Genomic DNA, 21,232 nt, shown 5'->3' with positions numbered 1-21,232 from the left:
TGTATTCTCGGATTTTCGATGTTTCATCCTGGACCATGGTCTTGATGCTCACTAGCCCTCGACCTCCCTCTTTCCGCTTAGTGTATAGTCTCAGGGTGCTGGACTTGGGGTGGAACCCTCCATGCATGGTGAGGAGCTTTCTAGTCTTGATATCTGTGGCTTCTATCTCCTTTGGCCAGTTTATGATACCAGCGGGGTATCTGATGACTGGTAGTGCGTACATGTTGATGGCTCGTACCTTGTTCTTACCATTCAGCTGACTTTTCAGGACCTGCCTTACTCTCTGGAGGTATTTGGCTGTGGTTGACTTCCTTGTGGCCTCTTCATGGTTTCCATTAGCCTGTGGGATGCCAAGGTACTTGTAGCTGTCTTGGATATCACCTATGTTGCCCTCTGGTAGGTCAATCCCCTCAGTCCGGATCATCTTGCCTCTCTTTGAGACCATCCGGCCACACTTGTCCAATCCGAATGACATCCCTATGTCATCGCTGTAGATCCGGGTGGTGTGGATCAGCGAGTCTATTTCTCGCTCGTTCCTGGCATACAGCTTGATGTCATCCATGTAGAGCAGGTGGCTGATTGTTGCCCCACTACGGAATCGGTACCCGTAGCCTCTCTTCGTGATGATCTGACTGAGGGGGTTCAGGCCTATGCAGAACAGCAGTGGTGATAGCGCATCTCCTTGGTATATGCCGCACTTGATGTTGACTTGGGCAATGGGTTTTGAGTTGGCCTCTAGGGTTGTCTTCCACATTTCCATTGAGTTCTGGATGAAGGTCCTTAGGTTCCTGTTGCTCTTATACAGTTCCAGACATTCCAGTATCCATGTGTGTGGCATTGAGTCGTAGGCTTTCTTGTAGTCAATCCAGGCAGTGCACAGGTTGGTCTGTCTCTTCTTACAGTCTCGGGCGACTGTTCTATCGACCAGTAGCTGGTGCTTGGCTCCTCTGGTGTTACTGCCAATCCCTTTCTGTGCCTCGCTCATGTATTGAGCCACATGCTTACTCATTTTTGCCGCAGTGATGCCTGACAGGGCCTTCCATGTTGTGCAGAGACAGGTAATTGGCCGGTAGTTGGATGGGATGGGTCCCTTCTGGGGGTCCTTCATGATTAGGACTGTCCTGCCTTGGGTTAGCCATTCTGGGTGGGTCCCATCCCTCAGCAGCTGGTTCATCTGTGCTGCTAGGCGTTCATGGAGTGCAGTTAGCTTCTTCAGCCAGTATGTATGGATCATATCGGGGCCTGGTGCTGTCCAGCTCTTCATCTTTGACACTCTTTCTTGGACGTCTGCCATTGAGATGGTTACTGGTTCTTGTTCTGGGAGGTTGCTGTGGTCAGCTCTTAGGTCCACTAACCATTGGGCATCGGTGTTGTGTGATGCCTTTCTTTCCCATATGTCTTTCCAGTATTTTTCCACCTCAGCTCTTGGTGGGTCTGACCGGTTGTTGTTTCGAGAGTACACCTTGGCTGGTTCAGTGGAGAACAGCTTGTTTATTCTCCTGGCCTCTCCCTCCTTGGTGTATCTCTTCAACCGGGTGGCCAGAGCTGTTAGTCGCTGTTTGGCAGTTTCGAGTGCCTCTGGTATGGAGAGTGAGTTGTACTTCCTGGGTGCCCCTTTATTCACCATGTTCCCTTTCTGTAGTTCAGCTAGCTGGCTAACTTCTCTCCGTGCTGCCTTTATCTTGGCCTCTAATCGTCTCTTCCATGGTGGATACTGTTTGTTATGTCCCAAGCCCACCTTGTGTCCAAGCATCTCCATGATTACTGTTGCTGTACTGTGTATCAGCTTGTTGGTTCTTGTGGAGATTGTCTTCAGCATTCACATCTACTAGTAGATCTTCTGAAGGTACTTGGCAACTCAGCTTCGGTATTTGTCGGGGGCTCCAGGTTTCCAGTTGGGTCACGATCTTCCTTCTCAGGTCAGCAGCTCTTGTGTTGAGGCTGTTAGCTGTGTTGGGGCTTGGTACCCAATCTCTGGTTGTGGGGATGATGATGACGACGACATCTCCCCGCTGACCTGTCTTCCTGGCTTCGTTGTTGTATTTCATTAATCTCTAGTTGTGATAGTAGATTTCGATTACGGATGTTGGAACACTGGGCTAATAGCCGTTTCTTTGTTAGCCATGATTGTGGGTTTCGAAGTATCCAATGGTCCCACATTCGCTGCATGTATCCCCTCTCTCTGGGATTGCTTGTATAGTAGCATTCCAGCAATTCCGTATTTTCTGTCCTTGTCCATCGATGTCTTGTTCCAGTAGCCCATTTCTCATCAGTTTGCCCTGGTTCCCTAGCAACTGATGCAGACCTTGTTGACCCGGGCGACGTCTGAGCCGGTATGACTCTATCAGTTATGTCTTGAGTAAGTAGGGTCATGAGGGGTCTTGCCTAAGGACCCTTACTGGATGATGTTTTGCCCCGACCGGGATTCGAACCCCGATCACCCGCATCAGTGAGCATTACCACTGTACTATCCAGCTGATCACATATATATATATATATATATATATATATATATATATATAAATTGCAGACCTATCTTGGGATACATAGTTCTATGTATTACACCTACATTTGTTTCACATCAATTTGAAATATTAAGGAAATAAGCTGACATTTTCTGCTAGCCTATTCAAAATACATCACAACCAAAACACATAGTCCTAATTTTCCAAAGATCCTTCCGTTTCATTGCTAATCCTTTGATGCTTCTAAATGCCTTAACATTCAGACCTCACCTGAAGCCCTCCAGCTTCTTCTCTCTCAACCTGCTCTTGATCCTTTGTACTGGATTTCTGAGTTTCCTATGTGATCAAATAATGTGTTAATGAAAATTAACCAGAAACCTAACATTAGTAGGAATACACCTTTTATCATGCAAATGTATTTGGCCAGGGCGGCACGGTGGTGTAGTGGTTAGCGCTGTCGCCTCACAGCAAGAAGGTCCGGGTTCGAGCCCCGTGGCCGGCGAGGGCCTTTCTGTGTGGAGTTTGCATGTTCTCCCCGTGTCCGCGTGGGTTTCCTCCGGGTGCTCCGGTTTCCCCCACAGTCCAAAGACATGCAGGTTAGGTTAACTGGTGACTCTAAATTGAGCGTAGGTGTGAATGTGAGTGTGAATGGTTGTCTGTGTCTATGTGTCAGCCCTGTGATGACCTGGCGACTTGTCCAGGGTGAACCCCGCCTTTCACCCGTAGTCAGCTGGGATAGGATCCAGCTCGCCTGCGACCCTGTAGAAGGATAAAGCGGCTACAGATAATGAGATGAGATGAGATGTATTTGGCCTAAGCTACTAATAAAACAACCGAAATTATGGCATGACTTGACATGACTATATTAATATGACATGATGACATCCTCACCTCAAGCACTGATTCCTCATTAACCTGTTCTAGGTTTGCATCGGCCTTATGCTCTCTTTCCTGTACACAAATGATTCATTAATTAGCTTTCATAGTGTCAGCTTTAATAGTAGCCTTAGTAACAGGCTACACTAACTTTAGCCTACCAATTTCTACAGCAAAACGGGAGATGGTTAGCATTTTGGCATGAATTGCATGGTTAATATTATTACCCCTTGTCATTAATATGTAGGCTACGTTAGCAGTCTCAGAATTTTCCACAGTAGAAAGACTGGTGGTAGCCTAGCCTATAACATTTTGCAATGATAGATTTGCGTCGCGTTGTAGGCTATAGCTAAATAATGTCAACCTGTTCTGGGCACTACTTACTCTCTGTGTGTTGAAATAGCTCTGTATATCTTTTTTCTTTTTTGGTGGCATTGTCTAGGTTATCTACAAAGCAGATAATCGGACAAAATGAGTTTGAACACCAAGGCAACAGTAATGTTAAGTTGTACACTTTTCTGAAGACATACAGTAGCAGGCTTTCACAGACGACTTACGTTATCAGCACAGCACACGGGCCTGTGGTCTCTTCGTTGTTACCACCACTACAAGCCCTTTGTTTACGTCCATGTGAGGAGAACATGAGACTCTCTGTTTCAGCCAATGAAATTGCAGCATGGATAACCCTGTCACTCTGGCATGTTGAAAAAACTAGTGACTAAGATTATAGCCTACTATTGAGTTCGCAAAAAATATGTGAATAAATTCATATTTTATAAAATAAAAATAAAACACTAAATATTGGTAGGGACTATTTTGCCATCCTAAAATATTGGTTGTGACATGTCCCTATGGTCCATACGCAAACCTACGCCCTTGAGCGTTTATAATTACACACATTTGGATGGTTATTAGCGCTGTGCTAATGTCATCCTGTTTACTATAACGCGAGTGTGTGTGTGAGAGAGAGAGAGAGAGAGAGAGCTTGCTTAATGTAACACTAGTTTGTGTTTTTTGCTTATTGGCAATTCTGGATATATTATGTTGTATTTACTGCTCACGGTTGGGTTTGAGAGGAAACAGTTGCTCAGCTAAGAATGTTTTGCGGCTGCATGAGGCCAAACACTTCCTTAAACTCTGCTCCAGTTTATTACCTTTAAAAAGACATTTTGTTGAAAGTGAACAATCGCGACACTCATCCGTGATCCTGACACTCAGTCCGACACTCGGTTTTTTATAACTGAGACTTCAGTAAGAAGAACACGGTTTAAAAACACACGCGGTGTCAGAGGCGCGGCTCCTGCACGGAGATGGGAATAAATTTTTGATGCGCAGAGTTCAAAGCTACTTTAATCCTATTCCTGTTGGGAGAACAAGGCACACATGGAGAACGGGAGCGTCAAATGCAGAGGAACGCTCAGCACAAACACACGTCCTCACAGCACCCCGGGTGCAAACAGTGTGTAAAATTGGAGCCGATGACTGCGTGGTTCTTCACATTCTGTTTCAACAGCGCAGAAAATTTACCTGATATACGCTCGAGATTAACGTCGTCACAGGGAGGAACAGATACTGTGGAAAACATCGCTCTTATTTCTCACAGGATGCAAAAACACACACGACACTATTTGCTCTTGGGTCATCTGCGAATTTTTTGAAAGCACAAACGCGGCCCAGTTTCCACCTGCTTAAGGACATTGTTTGTAAATGGCTTCAGTTCAGAGGTGCACACCTCTACTTTTATTCTTGCAAGGAATTCTTTTACAAAACCTAATTATCTGGCAGCAGGAGAAGAAACTGGGAGAGCAGGAGCACGGAAAGGTTGGCGAGGGAGCCATGCTAATCTGAGTGCGCTCTGTAAACGGGAGGAGAGAGCGAGAGAGCAGTTGCACAAATGCAGGGTCAACATCACACATTTCTCTACGAGAGCAAAAGAGATGTGTGCAAGCAGAAGCAATCGTGTTCCTGCATTAAAACCCCCAGCTTGTTTTATCCGTGTTCACCTGATAATGCGTCTGGTGTTACAAAGTCAACCTTCCTTGACTGGAAAGCCGTTTTAATGAAAGAGTAAAAACGTAATTTGCTTCAGAATAAATGTACCTCGGGCATGTTAACTCTGAGCGACTGCTCTGTTTACACAATCAGTTTCTCATGTTTAAGGAAAGAAATCTATTTTATCAGGCGACGTAAACAATCGCAGTCTCTCCAGAGGTTTGTGAAGATTCTCAGTCATCCAGGTCATAGTAAACTGTGGGTGGTAGAAGAGAGCAACTGGACTTGTTTGAAGATTCTTGAAAACGTTTCACCTCTCATCCGAAAGGCTTCCTCAGTTCTGTCTGACTAATAGGGAGTATCCAGTATTTATCCTCTCATGGATCATCATAGAATCCGAATCAGAATGCTGATGGCTGCATTGTAGGTGGCTGATAAAAGATGTCTCAGACCCCCACCTCTGTTCAGTGATGGTCGTTCCAGGTTGACAAAAACGAACGATCCTCTCTGGCTAAGACATCTGCCAGTTTTCTGGAAGTCCTCTCATACTCCTGCACCAGTCGAAGGGATCTCATCCCAAAGTGCGTAGAAACATGTCCGTGAAGATTCTCAGTTATCCAGGTCGTAGTAAACCTGACAGAACTGAGGAAGCCTTTTGGATGAGAGGTGAAACGTTTTCAAGAATCTTCAAACAGGTTTACTATGACCTGGATGACTGAGAATCTTCACAGACATGTTTCTACACACTTTGGGATGAGATCCCTTCGACTGGTGTGGGAGTATGAGAGGACTTCCAGAAAACTGGCAGACATTTTGGCCAGAGAGGATCATTCTTTTTTGTCAACCTGGAACGGCCATCACTGAACAGAGGTGGGGGTCTAAGGCTACATCCACACGACAACGGCAACGAGATTTTATTTAAAAAAATATCGCGTCCACATGGGCAACGGATCAGTAAAATATCAGGTACATATGGCAACGCAACGCTTGCTGAAAATGATGCAATACACATGCCACACCTCTACGTGCGCTGTAAGACGGTCCCATCGGAGACACCAGAACAATAGAAGAAGTAGGACTCATGCGCATAAACCCCTTCTTCTACCCAGCATGAAGCACTCTCAGGAACAAGCACACAACAACAAGAAGAAGATGGCTGCGACTACACGAGGAAATCGTGCCTTCTGTGTGTACAAATTAGTTTTATTAGTGTGCATAGTTTTACAGTATATAACTTAATTTTCTTATTGTGTGTGAACATTTTGAAACGCATTTTTATATAATTTATATAAATTTTTATATTGTGTGTGAACATTTTGAAAAGCAGTCTTATCCAATAAAAAAAAGAAATTCAAGAAATGGTTCAGTTATTTGTTTATTTAAAAGAAAAGCTGTATACAAAAGTGAATGCAATGCAGTGGTTCATACAAACCAGCGAGAGTGCTGCTTGTTCTAGTCATGTGGTTGTGACGTCATCGTAAACAAATCCGTTCTACTCATCCAGACGGTTTCGCAACGGTGCCGTTGCCAGATTTTTCCACTCTGGAACCCGTTCTCAAAAAATATCGTTTTGGGGCACCCAAAACGCCGGTGCCGTGTGGACGCCAGGCCGAAACGATAAACAATTTTATCAGATTCACCTGAATCCGCCGTGTTAAGACATCTTTTATCAGCCACCTACAATGCAGCCATCAGAATTCTGATTCTGATTCTATGATGATCCATGAGAGGATAAATACCTGATACTCCCTATTAGTCAGACAGAACTGAGGAAGCCTTTCGGATGAGAGGTGAAACATTTTCAAGAATCTTCAAACAAGTCCAGTTGCTCTCTTCTATCATCCACAGTTAACTCTCCAGAGGTTGTGCAGCTGCTGCGTTACTGCCGCACTACGCACGTCCAATTACAAACAAAACAGAAAACACATTTCCTCAGCGTCCTGTTTCACATTTCCTTGTTTGTGTTGTGATTTTAACGTCCCTCGCTTTATTCTCTCGGAGTCTCTCGTACGCTGCTGTGTTAAAGAAGTGACATTTCAAGACTATTTTTAATTAATTTAATCACAACATCACAAGGAAGTGACAGTGAACTAGGTCTGTGCCTGGTGACCTTTAACTCAAGTTACCATGGTAACAGCTCCCAGTGAAAGGCCCTTCACAGCAAGACACGAGTATTATCACACATTTAAACATGCGTGTGACGTGAAACCCTACTTCAATTCTACATTTACTGATTATTCCAGGAACGTAGCTGTTGAGCTGGCATTGTTTGAGGGGGCAGGGCTTCGTGTGCTGTTACAGTAAGCTTAATTAGCTTAAAACATCTGTACACATGTTTGTCCGTTTTCAGCACTGGTCAGAGCAGCATTTGCGAGCATTAAAATGAGCACAAGGTGACGGGAATCGTAAAGGAGTTCCTGAAAGAGAGAGAGCGAGTGAGCGAGCACTTCCGTTCAGCGAGCACTGAGCACTGATGTTATTTAGAGAAGAGCCATGGTCTAAAGACAAATTAGCAGTGTTCCGACATTTTGTGTTTCGATAAAAAGTAAAACAAGTTAAATTGAAAGTGTGTTTGGATGCAAACTCAGGTTCAATATTTATTAACAAAACAAGGATCATACATAACCACAAACCGCAACTTAAATACACCACAGGTGTGAGGGGCGTGGCCAGGCCATGCGAGGTGCTGGACTTGATGGGTAATGTAGTTCTTGTCAGCCATTTTGTGGCTAAAACCAGCAGTAAGTGACGTTTTCCACCAGCTTCGATAGAAATTTGCTGTTGTTGTTGTTATTATTAGTGCTGTGTGAGTAATCGCAGGAAAAAGCTTAAAAAACTCCAAATCTGTGTTCCAGGGAATGACCTTTAAAACATCCACAATGGAAAAAATTAGTAATTAACAATCTGACATGTGAGTTGCATTTAAAGTCTGAAAAATGTCGTTTTATTTGCTGTGATTTCAAAACCAGATTACTCGAAAACACTTTCACACACAGAGAAACCCGGAGGTGATCAGAAACGGGAACGCCTGCAGCTTCTTCTGACATGTGGAATGTTGTGAAGTGATTCAGTCTTGGTGATTTAGTCACCTGAGAAACAGAAGTGTGAACACGGGTGAGAATTTAGTAAATATATTACTGTGGATGAGTTTGATCTGTTTCCATACCGCGAGTTTGACTCACACTGTACAAATCTGACTCACATCAATCCAAAGCTCCGATTCTGCTCTTTATTCTGAAATGTGTCTCATATCTGTACAGTGTCGAGTTCATGAGGAATTCACACAGGATGTGATGTAATGTGTGTGGAGACGGACGCAGAGCTGAATGTAGATTCTAACTACAATTAAATTTAATGTAATTTCAAAATCATTTTTCTCACCAAGACTTTGTTGCACACACAAGAAACACGTGACATGTGATGCATCTCACTGCGATGAAAACTTCCTAAACAATTCAGCTGAGAAGAAGGGAAGTGAATTTGGACACAATTTGTGTCAGTCAGGTTCTAAGGGTTAAGTATCATCGTGTAACCTGTTCTCGATAGAACCATGTTCAGATAGATGTTCTCGATAGATGCCCTTTCACCCTCTGTTTGGACCACGCACCCCTCCAGTGGCTCCACCGCATGAAGGATGCCAATGCGCGGATCACCTGTTGGTATCTGGCACTCCAACCCTTTAACTTCAAGGTGATCCACAGGCCGGGGGCGCAGATGGTCCTGGCGGACTTCCTCTCCCGTCGGGGGGGGGGGGGGGGGGGGGGAGTCGGCTGCAGGCCGGACGGCCGCCCGGCCTGAGTCAGGCGGTGGGGGTATGTGACAGCGGGGGCGTGGTCAAGCATAGGTCTGTGACCAGAGGGTGGAGTCAGGGAAGGTAAGTGGCAGAATCACTGCACCTGAGGTTGATTAACGTGTGTTTGTGTGTCTTCCCCAGTGACCGCGCCCTATTTAAGAAGAGAGCGAGAGCAGAGGGAGAGCTCTCCCCAACCAGACACCTGATGTGTGTGCGTGTGTACGAGAGAGTGTAAAAAGACAACTGAAAAGTGTCAAAATAAACACGAGTTACGAAACTCAGTTCTGGCCTGCCGTCTTCTGTGCTCCTCCCACTCCTACAAACTGCCACAGCTGCGTTCAGTCATTACTACGTTTCTCAAAACACTCTTGAATTTGAATCACAAATGATTCATTCCTGAAATGCCCACTGTGAAATGAACAGCACTTATGAGATCAATCTCACTCTTTCCTTCTCTCACACCAGCTCTCGTGCTCCCAATTCCATCTGATTGGAGGTTTCTGTTTTCTGTCCCATGATCCCTAGGCGTCACGCAGCTGAAGGTCAGCCTCATTATGGTAGCACAGGAACAGCGGTTTGACTTTTCCCAGTGATTTCAGACATGCAAACAGAGTCGGAGCTCAGCACAGCTCCAGCAGCACGGCTCGGATGTGATGGCGCCTGAACGGTCCGGGGGTTAAGTATTGATTTGTTTGTCATGTGGTTGATATTTGTGGTGCATTCAGGCTCGTCTGTTTCACTCTGATTTGTAATGTGAGTTATTTCTGCTGTCTTTAGGGACCTGCAGGATGGTGATAACTAAAACCATGTTCCGCTTCATTCCAGACAGGAAGCAGGGAAAAAAACCAAAAACAAAACAAAACAAAACCTGTATCAATGCTCCAGAGAAATAAAACAGGGATTTTTTTTTCCAATTTCCAATGGATATCCCATGAACATCATCAGTGACCCCTCACACCCTCACTATGGACTGTTCTCCCTCCTGACCTCTGGAAAGAGGTTCCGCAGTATTTGGTGCAGGACCACCAGGTTCTGTAACAGCTTTTCCCCCAGGTCACCAGACTCCTGAACTCCAAATCCAAACTCTGAACTTCTATTTATACTTGAACAATTGCCAATTCCACAGGTCACTTTATACTATTGCACTTTAATATTTTTGCTGCTGCATAATTTAATACACTTTCATATTTAATTCCGTGCTGAGCCAAATTGCAATGAAATTTCGTTGTGTACACTTGTTGCATACTAAATGACAATAAAGGTTGTCTAAGTCTGTCTAAGTCTAACATGTCATTAAACTATAAAGAGAAAGGATCTATAAACATATATGAATATGCATATGTAGACACGCCCCAACAATCTCCTGACATCCGCTACATGGCAAATATCACTAGCCGGGATGCTAACTAAAAGGAAACGGACTCACATGAGTCATATGAGTGAGATTTCTGTATCTGAGTCTTCCTTGTTTTCTCACTGATTTATTTAACAGCAGCTCAAACATGTCAGAATATAATTCACTGTTACCATGACAACCATGATCTGAGCATTGCGAACATTTGCTAAGTTAGCTAGCTAGCTAACTCAGCATGCCAAATCTGCAGGTTCTGCCTCATCATCCTCTAATGATTTGCATATCATTTCATTTCATTTTCATTTTTCATTTATTATACAGGAAAGTATTAAAAGTAACAGTGCAGTTACAGTTAAGACGGGCCTAACTCAGTTTAACAAACTGGTTTACAGCAGGTTCCTGTTCTGCAGAACACAAAACATAAAACAGTCATAACAAAAGCAGGACATTAACATGAACTAAACACAAATAACTTAGACAACAATAGACATTACATACATTACATAGACTGTTACATGCAACAATCAATGAGTACAGGTATAACTGTTATAGAGGTGCAATCTGCATGCCTTTTTGAAGGCTGCAATAGATTGTAATACTCTAATATGATAAGGAATGACATTCCAGACTTTGGTAAAAGTGTAAAATCATGAAGCTTGTTGTTTAGTGACATCACAAGCTGATACATAGCCCCACCCCCAGAGAGAGAGAGAGAGAGAGAGAGAGACTGTATCACTCACAGCTCTCGATTTCCAGAGTACAGTTTTGTTCATCCAGCGGATATCGTCTCAAATCCATCATGCAGGCTGCGGTTGTAGTGATCCTACACACACACACACACACACACACACACACACACACACACACACAAACAAATGTAAAATTCATTCATTTGCATAAACCTAAATATCATGATAGATTCAATTTTGCATGTTGGAAAAAAAAACCCTTTTGATTACTACAGGATACCAACTGCTATATTTGTTTGTTTGTTTGTTTATAATAATGACATGATGGGCCATTAATACATTCATTAAACCACTGATTTTTCATCACCACATATTAATGTCATGCCTTGTTCATGGTGATTGTTTTCATGCCCCAAAACATCCACACAGAATCTGTTCATTTCTCCTCCTTTATGTCTGTCCAGGAAATAAATCCGATCCGTTCCACACATCAGACGCTCCTCCAGTCAGGATGAGAGACGAATGAAAAGTCCTTGTCCTACTTTCTGGCGCTCTTGGAATCTTTTTTCTGACACTTGCTGTGGAAGACGTGGTGTGAGGACGAGCAGAAAGGAGGACAGACTGAAGAAGAGGAAGGAGATAAATAACAAATTTCATCTCCCCACAATGCACTGCAGCACCAGCTGTGACTTCTCCTCGACTCGGGCGTGGCTGCCGAGGGCCGTGCGGACGTCCCTCTGGTGAAACTGGAGAATTTACTGTAACAACCGCAGAACAGTTCGAGGCAGAAGAGGAGATGAGATCGGGACCCGGCCGGGGGTTGGGAGCAGGGTTCGGCTGGACAATGTTAACATGGGCTGAGTCTGTAACTGTGGATAAAACCCTTCAAATAATAATTGTATTTAATAATTAACTGTAATATTAAAGGTCCCATGGCATGGTGGTTTGTTGATGCTTTAAACGGGATCGTGGAGGTTTCCGGATGTTATATCCGCAGCCTTTCTCGAAATGAACCCTCGGCACGTAGATTTCAGCGCTTTTCCCAGTGCATCATTTTGCTAATGAGAAGCAGGAGGCGGGGAAGGGTAGAGGGTGGGGGCGGGTCTTATCATTAATATTCATGACATGTAAACGTGTTACCTCTGATTGGCTAACAGCACTGTGACGCTACCTCCAGTGGGTCAGAACAAGCGGATGTGGGTGTCTTACTATGGCGAGAGAGAAGGAACAAACCGCGAAGGGAAAAATACCGCGTGCTGACGTCATTAAGGTGCGACGCGAGGAAATAAAATAAATTCAACAAATGTTTGGGTTTTTACTGAACAAACAAACAAATAAAATGAACGAGTGACTTAAAAAAAAGAATGTGGGTGTCTTTGTAAAAACTGTTTTGATTGGCTATTATAACAGAGCATGCTGCATGCTTTTTGGTTTTGTAGCGCAGAGTACCTGGCTAACTGCAGGAAGCGGTTAGCTGCACAGCTAATGTAGCCATTGCAAGGCTAACGTGGCACCGATTTTAAAACACGGCAAAACGACTTAACAGTTCTACACTTACTTGTTGGGTGTTTGTGGCTGATGCGGCAGGGATGCTTGGTACGGACCCAGGCTTCAGTGACAGTTGATGTGCAAGACCTGCCCTGTACTGTCCCAAGTTGTGGAAACATTCCTCAGGAAAATGCTTCCGACAAACATACGGTACACCGTCTTAGGTAGACTCGACGGCGTATTATTGCAGTAAATAAAATGAAGCCACTGCGTCTTCAGGGGCTCTCCCGTCGGCAGTAAAAACAGACTCTTTTCTGTGTTGTCACATCCATGTACAGCGCAACTTCCATGTTTGGTGGCAACTTTTGAGCTGGGCGGGCAATCCATACAGTGGGTGGGAATCCAGAGGGGGGACGTGGGGATCATCTCCCTTGCTGACGTAGGCAAGGGAAGAGTTTATCAACGCGCCGTTTTGACGCGCCATTCTCAAATGTTGGGCATAGTTTGGTTTACACATTATGAAATTTCTAGCCACTGGGGTGACTTAAGAAGGTCAGAGGAACTCATTTTAACGTTAAAAAACCTCAGAAAGTGAAAATTTCATGCCATGGGACCTTTAAATATTTATGTTACTGCAGAGGGACAGCAAGCAGCACTCGACCATGGAGTCATCTTTTAATTAATCAGATAACATGAACTCAACATAAAACAGAACCTGATTTAAAAGACAGTAAAATGTGTCGGATGGTTTTAGGATCCACTGCAGCTGAGATGGGAACCGACTGACTGAGGCTCAGAGACTGCAGCGAGACGCAGTGAGACTGCAGCAGGACACAGTGAGACTGCAGTGAGACGCAGTGAGACGTGAGACTGCAGCAGGACACAGTGAGACTGCAGTGACACGCAGTGAGACTGCAGCAGGACGCAGTGAGACTGCAGCAGGATGCAGTGAGAGTGCAGTGAGACACAGTGAGACTGCAGCAGGATGCAGTGAGAGTGCAGTGAGACACAGTGAGACTGCAGCAGGACACAGTGAGACTGCAGTGACACGCAGTGAGACTGCAGCAGGACGCAGTGAGACTGCAGCAGGACACAGTGAGACTGCAGTGACACGCAGTGAGACTGCAGCAGGACGCAGTGAGACTGCAGCAGGATGCAGTAAGAGTGCAGTGAGACACAGTGAGACTGCAGCAGGACACAGTGAGACTGCAGTGAGATGCAGTGAAACTGCAGTGGGATGCAGTGAGACTGCATTGAGACGCAGTGAGAGTGCAGTGAGACGCAGTGAGTGGGACAGCAGTGAAATGGCAGTTAGCCAGAAGTGAAGCAACAGTGATATTAAAGTGAGACTGCAGTGAGACACAGGGAGATGCAGTGAGAATGCAGCAAGATGGTAGTGAGACTGAAGTGAGACAGCAACAAGAAGGCAGTGATATTAAAATGAGACAGCAGTGAGACGAGAGAATAGAGAGATGAAACAAGGCGAGATGTGACATAAGATCACAGAACAATGTGAGCTTTCATCATTATAGAGTGGAAGAGCCACTGAAGTATAATAACAGCTCTGTGTGTGTGTGTGTGTGTGTGTGTAGAGAATTAACAATGACATTAGGGCCCTAGAGAGTGTACATCAAGTTCCCTAAGAAAGGTTTAATAATAAAATGTCTTGGTCAGTTTCTCTAATTAATTAATTAGATTTGAAATAAAAGTGTGAGGGTTAAAAATTAGCTGACGCTGACGCAGTGTGATTTATTAAAGGGGATGTTGCCTGAACCTCTTAAAGGGATTGAGTTGATTTTTTGCGAAGTTAAAATAATTCACACCGATTGCTGCTGTAAAATCTAAAGACCCAGCGTGGACTTTATACCCGAGCTCTCTCTGTGTGTGTGTGTGTGTGTGTTTAATGCGACGCTGCTTGAGGCTTCACGGTGATGTAACACTGCCAGAATCAGAATCAGCAGCTCGTGCATCACTGAAATTATCGTTATGATGAGTTGAACTCATTTATGATCGTTACGGAAAGCCAATGGTGCCATCAGTCTCTTTTATTCGCTCGTTCAGCCCGAGCCAAGCGCTCTGAATGATGAATGGAAATGGGAGCGGCTGGGCGAAGTTGCTGGGAATATTAAGACATCTTTGTGGCTAATCAGACTGTCAGAACAAACCACGCCACTGTTTTTGTGTCTGAGAGGAATCTATGAATTTATTTTACTGTCTGCTGGACAAGAAATAAAGCGACGACTCGCTAATGTGTGTGTGTAGACTGAACAAAAAGAAATTACAGCAGTGGAAGTATTTGTGCTAACGTATAATTTATAACCAACACTGTGTTGCTTTTGCTTCAGTCTCATTTTAATACTGTTTTCATTTCAGTTGAGAAAAAGTTTGGGTGAAATATGAGGAAGAACAGAAACGTCGTCCATCAGCTGAGATGTGTTCCGCGTGTGAAGTTTGTTTCTTTAGTTTTGTGTTCAGGTTATGAGGCTAATGTTGCTAACAAGTAATGGAAGCTTATAGCCACCAGTTTAGCATTGTAAAAACCCCCAACACACACACACACACACACACACACAATGTCCTCTGTCTATTTATACCATTTCATAAAATGTGAAGTTTATCATCACCTGATTCACTTCTAACTTTGGGCCACACCTCCTACCTGAGTCTGATACTGATCTGAGTTTAGAACCTATCTAACTCTGATACCTGTCTGCATCTGATGCCGACCTGAGTCTGATACCTACCTGCGTCTGATGCCTTCCTGTGTCTGATACAGACCTGTGTCTGATACCTACCTGCGTCTGATGCTTTCCTGTGTCTGATGCCAACCTGAGTCTGATGTTGACCTATGTCTGATACCTTCCTATGTCTGATGCTGACCTGTGTCTGATGTCAACTTGTGTCTGATGCCTTCCTGTGTCTGACACTAATCTGTGTCTGATGCCTTCCTGTGTCTGATGCCAACGTGAGTCTGATACCAACCTGAGTCTGATGGCTTCCTGTGTCTAATACCTTCCTGTGTCTGATATGGACCTGTGTCTGATGCCAACCTGTGTCTGATGCCAACCTGAGTCTGATGTTGACCTGTGTCTGTGATACCTTCCTATGTCTGATGCCTTCCTGTGTCTGATGCCTTCCTGTGTCTGATGCCAACCTGAGTCTGATGTTGACCTGTGTCTGTGATACCTTCCTATGTCTGATGCCTTCCTGCGTCTGATGCCTTCCTGCGTCTGATGCCGACCTGTGTCTGATGTCAACTTGTGTCTGATGCCTTCCTGTATCTGATGCCGACCTGTGTCTGATGCCAACCTGTGTCTGATACCTTCCTGTGTCTGATGCCGACCTGTGTCTGATGTCAACTTGTGTCTGATGCCTTCCTGTGTCTGATGCCAACCTGTGTCTGATGCCTTCCTGTGTCTGATGCCTTCCTGTGTCTGATGCCGACCTGTGTCTGATGCCAACCTGTGTCTGATGTCAACTTGTGTCTGATGCCTTCCTGTGTCTGATGCCTTCCTGTGTCTGATGCCTTCCTGTGTCTGATGCCAACCTGAGTCTGATGTTGACCTGTGTCTGATACCTTCCTGTGTCTGATGCCGACCTGTGCCTGATGCCAACCTGTGTCTGATGTCGACTTGTGTCTGATGCCTTCCTGTGTCTGATGCCTTCCTGTGTCTGTTACCTATGTGAGTGTCACACTTACCTGAATCTGATTCCATATCGTTGCAGTTGCTTCCCTTCTGTCCAATTGATGGTGTAAAATGAGTAAACGAGCCTTTTGCCTTGGGAACTCATGTTCCTTGGATTTTTCAAATCAGAAGTGCTTTATTTTATTTTCTATTCTTTGGCCTCATCAGTGATTACCTCATCACACTGACTCGACTTCGTGTAAATCTGATGTAAGACGGTGAAAGCTAAAGTTAAACCCTGAGCTTAGCCCAGTTCACCAGGACGTCTGCGTGATTCTGCTCCTCTTACATTGCTCTAATCCCATTATCATTCCTGATTCAGCCTCCACTCGATCCCTGATTGATCCTATCTCCTCTCTGATGGAGGCTTTCAGCTTCTCTCTTCTTCTCCTCTCACGCTAATTAGACTTATACATAAAGTTCATATCTCAGGCTAATTATGAGATGCTGTCATGCATATTTATTTAATCAGGCATGTGCTCGGACAGAACAGCTGAGTCAAGGAAGTCGAGGAAGTTTAGGAAACTTGTCCTCGGCGTTTCTGCTGTTTCTGGGGCTGAGGGACGAAACTGAGGGGAAATAAAGTGAGTGTGAACTCTCACTGATAATAAAGTGCTTTAGTGTTTGGATGTGTGTGTGTGTGTGTGTAGTGCCTGTTTTTCTGTATCTGTCTGCTGTCTGTCTCATTTCCAGCCTCTCTCTGCCTTTGTCTGTCTCTGTGTCTGACTGTCTGCCCACCTGTCTGTCTGTGTCCATATTTATTTATTTATTTTTAACAGATGTATTGACCTTGAGAGATGTGAGCCGTTCCTGTTGTGTTCCCTGAGATCTCGGCACAGCACTGTAGTGCACTTGATAGGGGTCAAGGGGTCAAAGAAGCAGTCGGTATCCAGCAGAGCGTTCAGATGGTTTTAATCTCAAAACTCAGCTCCTCTATGCAGAACAACACGAGTCGGCACTAACGAGTCGGCACTAACGCGAAGTTTATATTCCATCAGCTGGTGATCAAACACTAAAGTGACATTTTATTCAGCCTCGTCTTTATTAACAAAAAGTGAGCCAGATCTGACATTGAATTAGCATTAATTTTAACACAATCATTTTAATCGCATGCATCTGTATTTATTTTAATAAATTTGATTTATTTTGTACCTTGGTCATGATCTTTTTTGTCTTCTGACCCCAATTTCAAGTAAAAATTAAAACAACTGCTGTTGCTTCACTGCTCTGAATCTGAAGTGTCCTTGAATAAATGAATAGAAGATGAGAAGCTCAGCGTGGTGTTGAGTTAAAGCCGCCGTGGAGAGACGCGCTGAGGGCGAGTGCTGAACGTGAATGTCACTGGGACTTTATAAACACCCGCTCGGCGTACACACTTGTTTATTTTATGTTCAGAAGTGCAGGCAGGAATTCAGCAGCTGAACGGGGAATAAAACGTGAATATTCATCGTGCGTTTGTACACAGCAGCCGTGTCGGTTACTGTTCACATAAATCACACTGAGGGCGGCACGGTGGTGTAGTGGTTAGCGCTGTCCCCTCACAGCAAGAAGGTCCTGGGTTCGAGCCCCGTGGCCGGCGAGGGCCTTTCTGTGTGGAGTTTGCATGTTCTCCCCGTGTCCGCGTGGGTTTCCTCCGGGTGCTCCGGTTTCCCCCACAGTCCAAAGACATGCAGGTTAGGTTAACTGGTGACTCTAAATTGAGCGTAGGTGTGAATGTGAGTGTGAATGGTTGTCTGTGTCTATGTGTCAGCCCTGTGATGACCTGGCGACTTGTCCAGGGTGAACCCCGCCTTTCGCCCGTAGTCAGCTGGGATAGGATCCAGCTCGCCTGCGACCCTGTAGAACAGGATAAAGCGGCTACAGATAATGATATGAGATGAGATTTTCCTCACTCATGTATTTGATTAAATTCATATTATTATAATAACATCATGGCATCATGTGACAGTTTAGGGGGCGTGTTTCTGGCTATAGTCCTGGTAGCTCATTGGCTGAATGTAGTCCTGGTCATGGGATTTTCATGGTGTGTGTGGACGTGTGGAATAAAAGGCGGAGCAGGACGAGTAACTGTGATTCTCGTAAATGTTTGTTTGTGAGTTTTCACTCCTCGAAATGTGATTAAAACTCCTGCTGATTGTTGTGAGAAGAAAACCACAGGAGAGTTCAGGTGGTTCGTTTTTTTTTTTTTTAAATTATGATTCAGAACCTTTTTTCACTCGTAACACATTCTCTCTCTCTCTCACACACACACACACACACACACACACACACACACACACACACCTTTCTCACTCTTTACACCAGATTACACAGTTTTATGAATAATAAATACTCTACCTTTGTTCAGTTAGTGATCACTTCCTGTGTTTTTATGATGGTTTCCTCTGGACTGTTTAACATGAATGTTTTTGATGTTACAGTAATTAATGTTAGTTTAAAAAATTAACGTAAAGTTTTAGTGGTGAATGAAACTAATATATATATGTTATTTACCAGCTAGGAGGTCGGTATCGTGAAATACTGTGACCGAGGTCTTGAAAGTACTGAGCGAGGCCTCTGGGCCGAGGTCACGGTATTTCACCATATGGACCGACCTTAAGCTGGTAAATAATATATTTATTTTTTCTTTACCAAATTCTAACAGAAAACGAGAGCACCCGAAAGGAAAAACCGACTCGAGCCGCCATTTTGAATCCTCATTCGCGGCTGTAATGCAAATTGCTTCCTCCTCGGTATACAAGTGCACTTCCATGGCAGGAAACAACTACATTTTGCTGCCTATGTCGTCCCCTATTTATACAAATAGGAGTCATTCAGGATTCAGCCATGTTTTTGCTCGGCATTAGCAAGTTACAGGTTTTTAGCTTTCTCCTGAAATGTTTTCTTTAATTTCTTCTTCCTCAGGGGAGTAAAACTCGCTTTTGCTGTGAACACTGTCATTATCGCTATCCATGATGTAAAATGAATGCTATTCTCCTGAGAAATGCTGGCAAAAATTTATAAGATTTTTGATAATCTTATAAATACAACCCCGATTCCAAAAAAGTTGGGACAAAGTACAAATTGTAAATAAAAACGGAATGCAATGATGTGGAAGTTTCAAAATTCCATATTTTATTCAGAATAGAACATAGATGACATATCAAATGTTTAAACTGAGAAAATGTATCATTTAAAGAGAAAAATTAGGTGATTTTAAATTTCATGACAACAACACATCTCAGAAAAGTTGGGACAAGGCCATGTTTCCCACTGTGAGACATCCCCTTTTCTCTTTACAACAGTCTGTAAACGTCTGGGGACTGAGGAGACAAGTTGCTCAAGTTTAGGGATAGGAATGTTAACCCATTCTTGTCTAATGTAGGATTCTAGTTGCTCAACTGTCTTAGGTCTTTTTTGTCGTATCTTCTGTTTTATGATGCGCCAAATGTTTTCTATGGGTGAAAGATCTGGACTGCAGGCTGGCCAGTTCAGTACCCGGACCCTTCTTCTACGCAGCCATGATGCTGTAATTGATGCAGTATGTGGTTTGGCATTGTCATGTTGGAAAATGCAAGGTCTTCCCTGAAAGAGACGTCGTCTGGATGGGAGCATATGTTGCTCTAGAACCTGGATATACCTTTCAGCATTGATGGTGTCTTTCCAGATGTGTAAGCTGCCCATGCCACACACACTAATGCAACCCCATACCATCAGAGATGCAGGCTTCTGAACTGAGCGCTGATAACAACTCGGGTCGTCCTTCTCCTCTTTAGTCCGAATGACACGGCGTCCCTGATTTCCATAAAGAACTTCAAATTTTGATTCGTCTGACCACAGAACAGTTTTCCACTTTGCCACAGTCCATTTTAAATGAGCCTTGGCCCAGAGAAGACGTCTGCGCTTCTGGATCGTGTTTAGATATGGCTTCTTCTTTGAACTATAGAGTTTTAGCTGGCAACGGCGGATGGCACGGTGAATTGTGTTCACAGATAATGTTCTCTGGAAATATTCCTGAGCCCATTTTGTGATTTCCAATACAGAAGCATGCCTGTATGTGCTGCAGTGCCGTCTAAGGGCCCGAAGATCACGGGCACCCGGTATGGTTTTCCGGCCTTGACCCTTACGCACAGAGATTCTTCCAGATTCTCTGAATCTTTTGATGATATTATGCACTGTAGATGATGATATGTTCAAACTCTTTGCAATTTTACACTGTCGAACTCCTTTCTGATATTGCTCCACTATTTGTCGGTGCAGAATTAGGGGGATTGGTGATCCTCTTCCCATCTTTACTTCTGAGAGCCGCTGCCACTCCAAGATGCTCTTTTTATACCCAGTCATGTTAATGACCTATTGCCAATTGACCTAATGAGTTGCAATTTGGTCCTCCAGCTGTTCCTTTTTTGTACCTTTAACTTTTCCAGCCTCCTATTGCCCCTGTCCCAACTTTTTTGAGATGTGTTGCTGTCATGAAATTTCAAATGAGCCAATATTTGGCATGAAATTTCAAAATGTCTCACTTTCGACATTTGATATGTTGTCTATGTTCTATTGTGAATACAATATCAGTTTTTGAGATTTGTAAATTATTGCATTCCGTTTTTATTTACAATATGTACTTTGTCCCAACTTTTTTGTAATCGGGGTTGTAAATCTTATAAAAAAAAAGATAAATATTGACAAAAAATTCTACTATGTTTGTTGTTATGAACAAGCGAGTCGCCAGAGGTCCATAACTGGGGTCTGTATCATAGGATACGGACGCGCTCGCCAGCTAATCAGAGCGCAGGGTTTGATGGAAACCACACTGCGAAAAAAATAAAAAAAGTTATTATTATTTGTATTTTCTTTCACACACACACACACACACACACACACACACACACACACACACACACACACACACC

The 21,232-nt window shown here is 44.0% G+C and overlaps 1 protein-coding gene across 2 annotated transcripts in view; it reads right to left on the bottom strand.

The window, feature by feature from the left end:
• LOC132894836 (gamma-aminobutyric acid receptor subunit beta-2) overlaps positions 1 to 21,232 on the bottom strand; it is a 125,478-nt gene that overhangs the window by 17,795 nt on the left and 86,451 nt on the right. For both annotated transcript variants that reach the window (XM_060934949.1, XM_060934950.1), the window contains exon 5: positions 11,221 to 11,303. In XM_060934949.1, coding sequence (XP_060790932.1) covers positions 11,221 to 11,303 — 83 coding nt within the window. The remainder of the gene's footprint in view (positions 1 to 11,220; positions 11,304 to 21,232) is intronic.

Source organism: Neoarius graeffei, chromosome 12 (genome assembly GCF_027579695.1).
Source record: "Neoarius graeffei isolate fNeoGra1 chromosome 12, fNeoGra1.pri, whole genome shotgun sequence".
NCBI lineage: Eukaryota > Metazoa > Chordata > Actinopteri > Siluriformes > Ariidae > Neoarius > Neoarius graeffei.
Note: the sequence above shows the minus strand (reverse complement) of the source record. Positions and strands in the feature narration are given on the sequence as shown.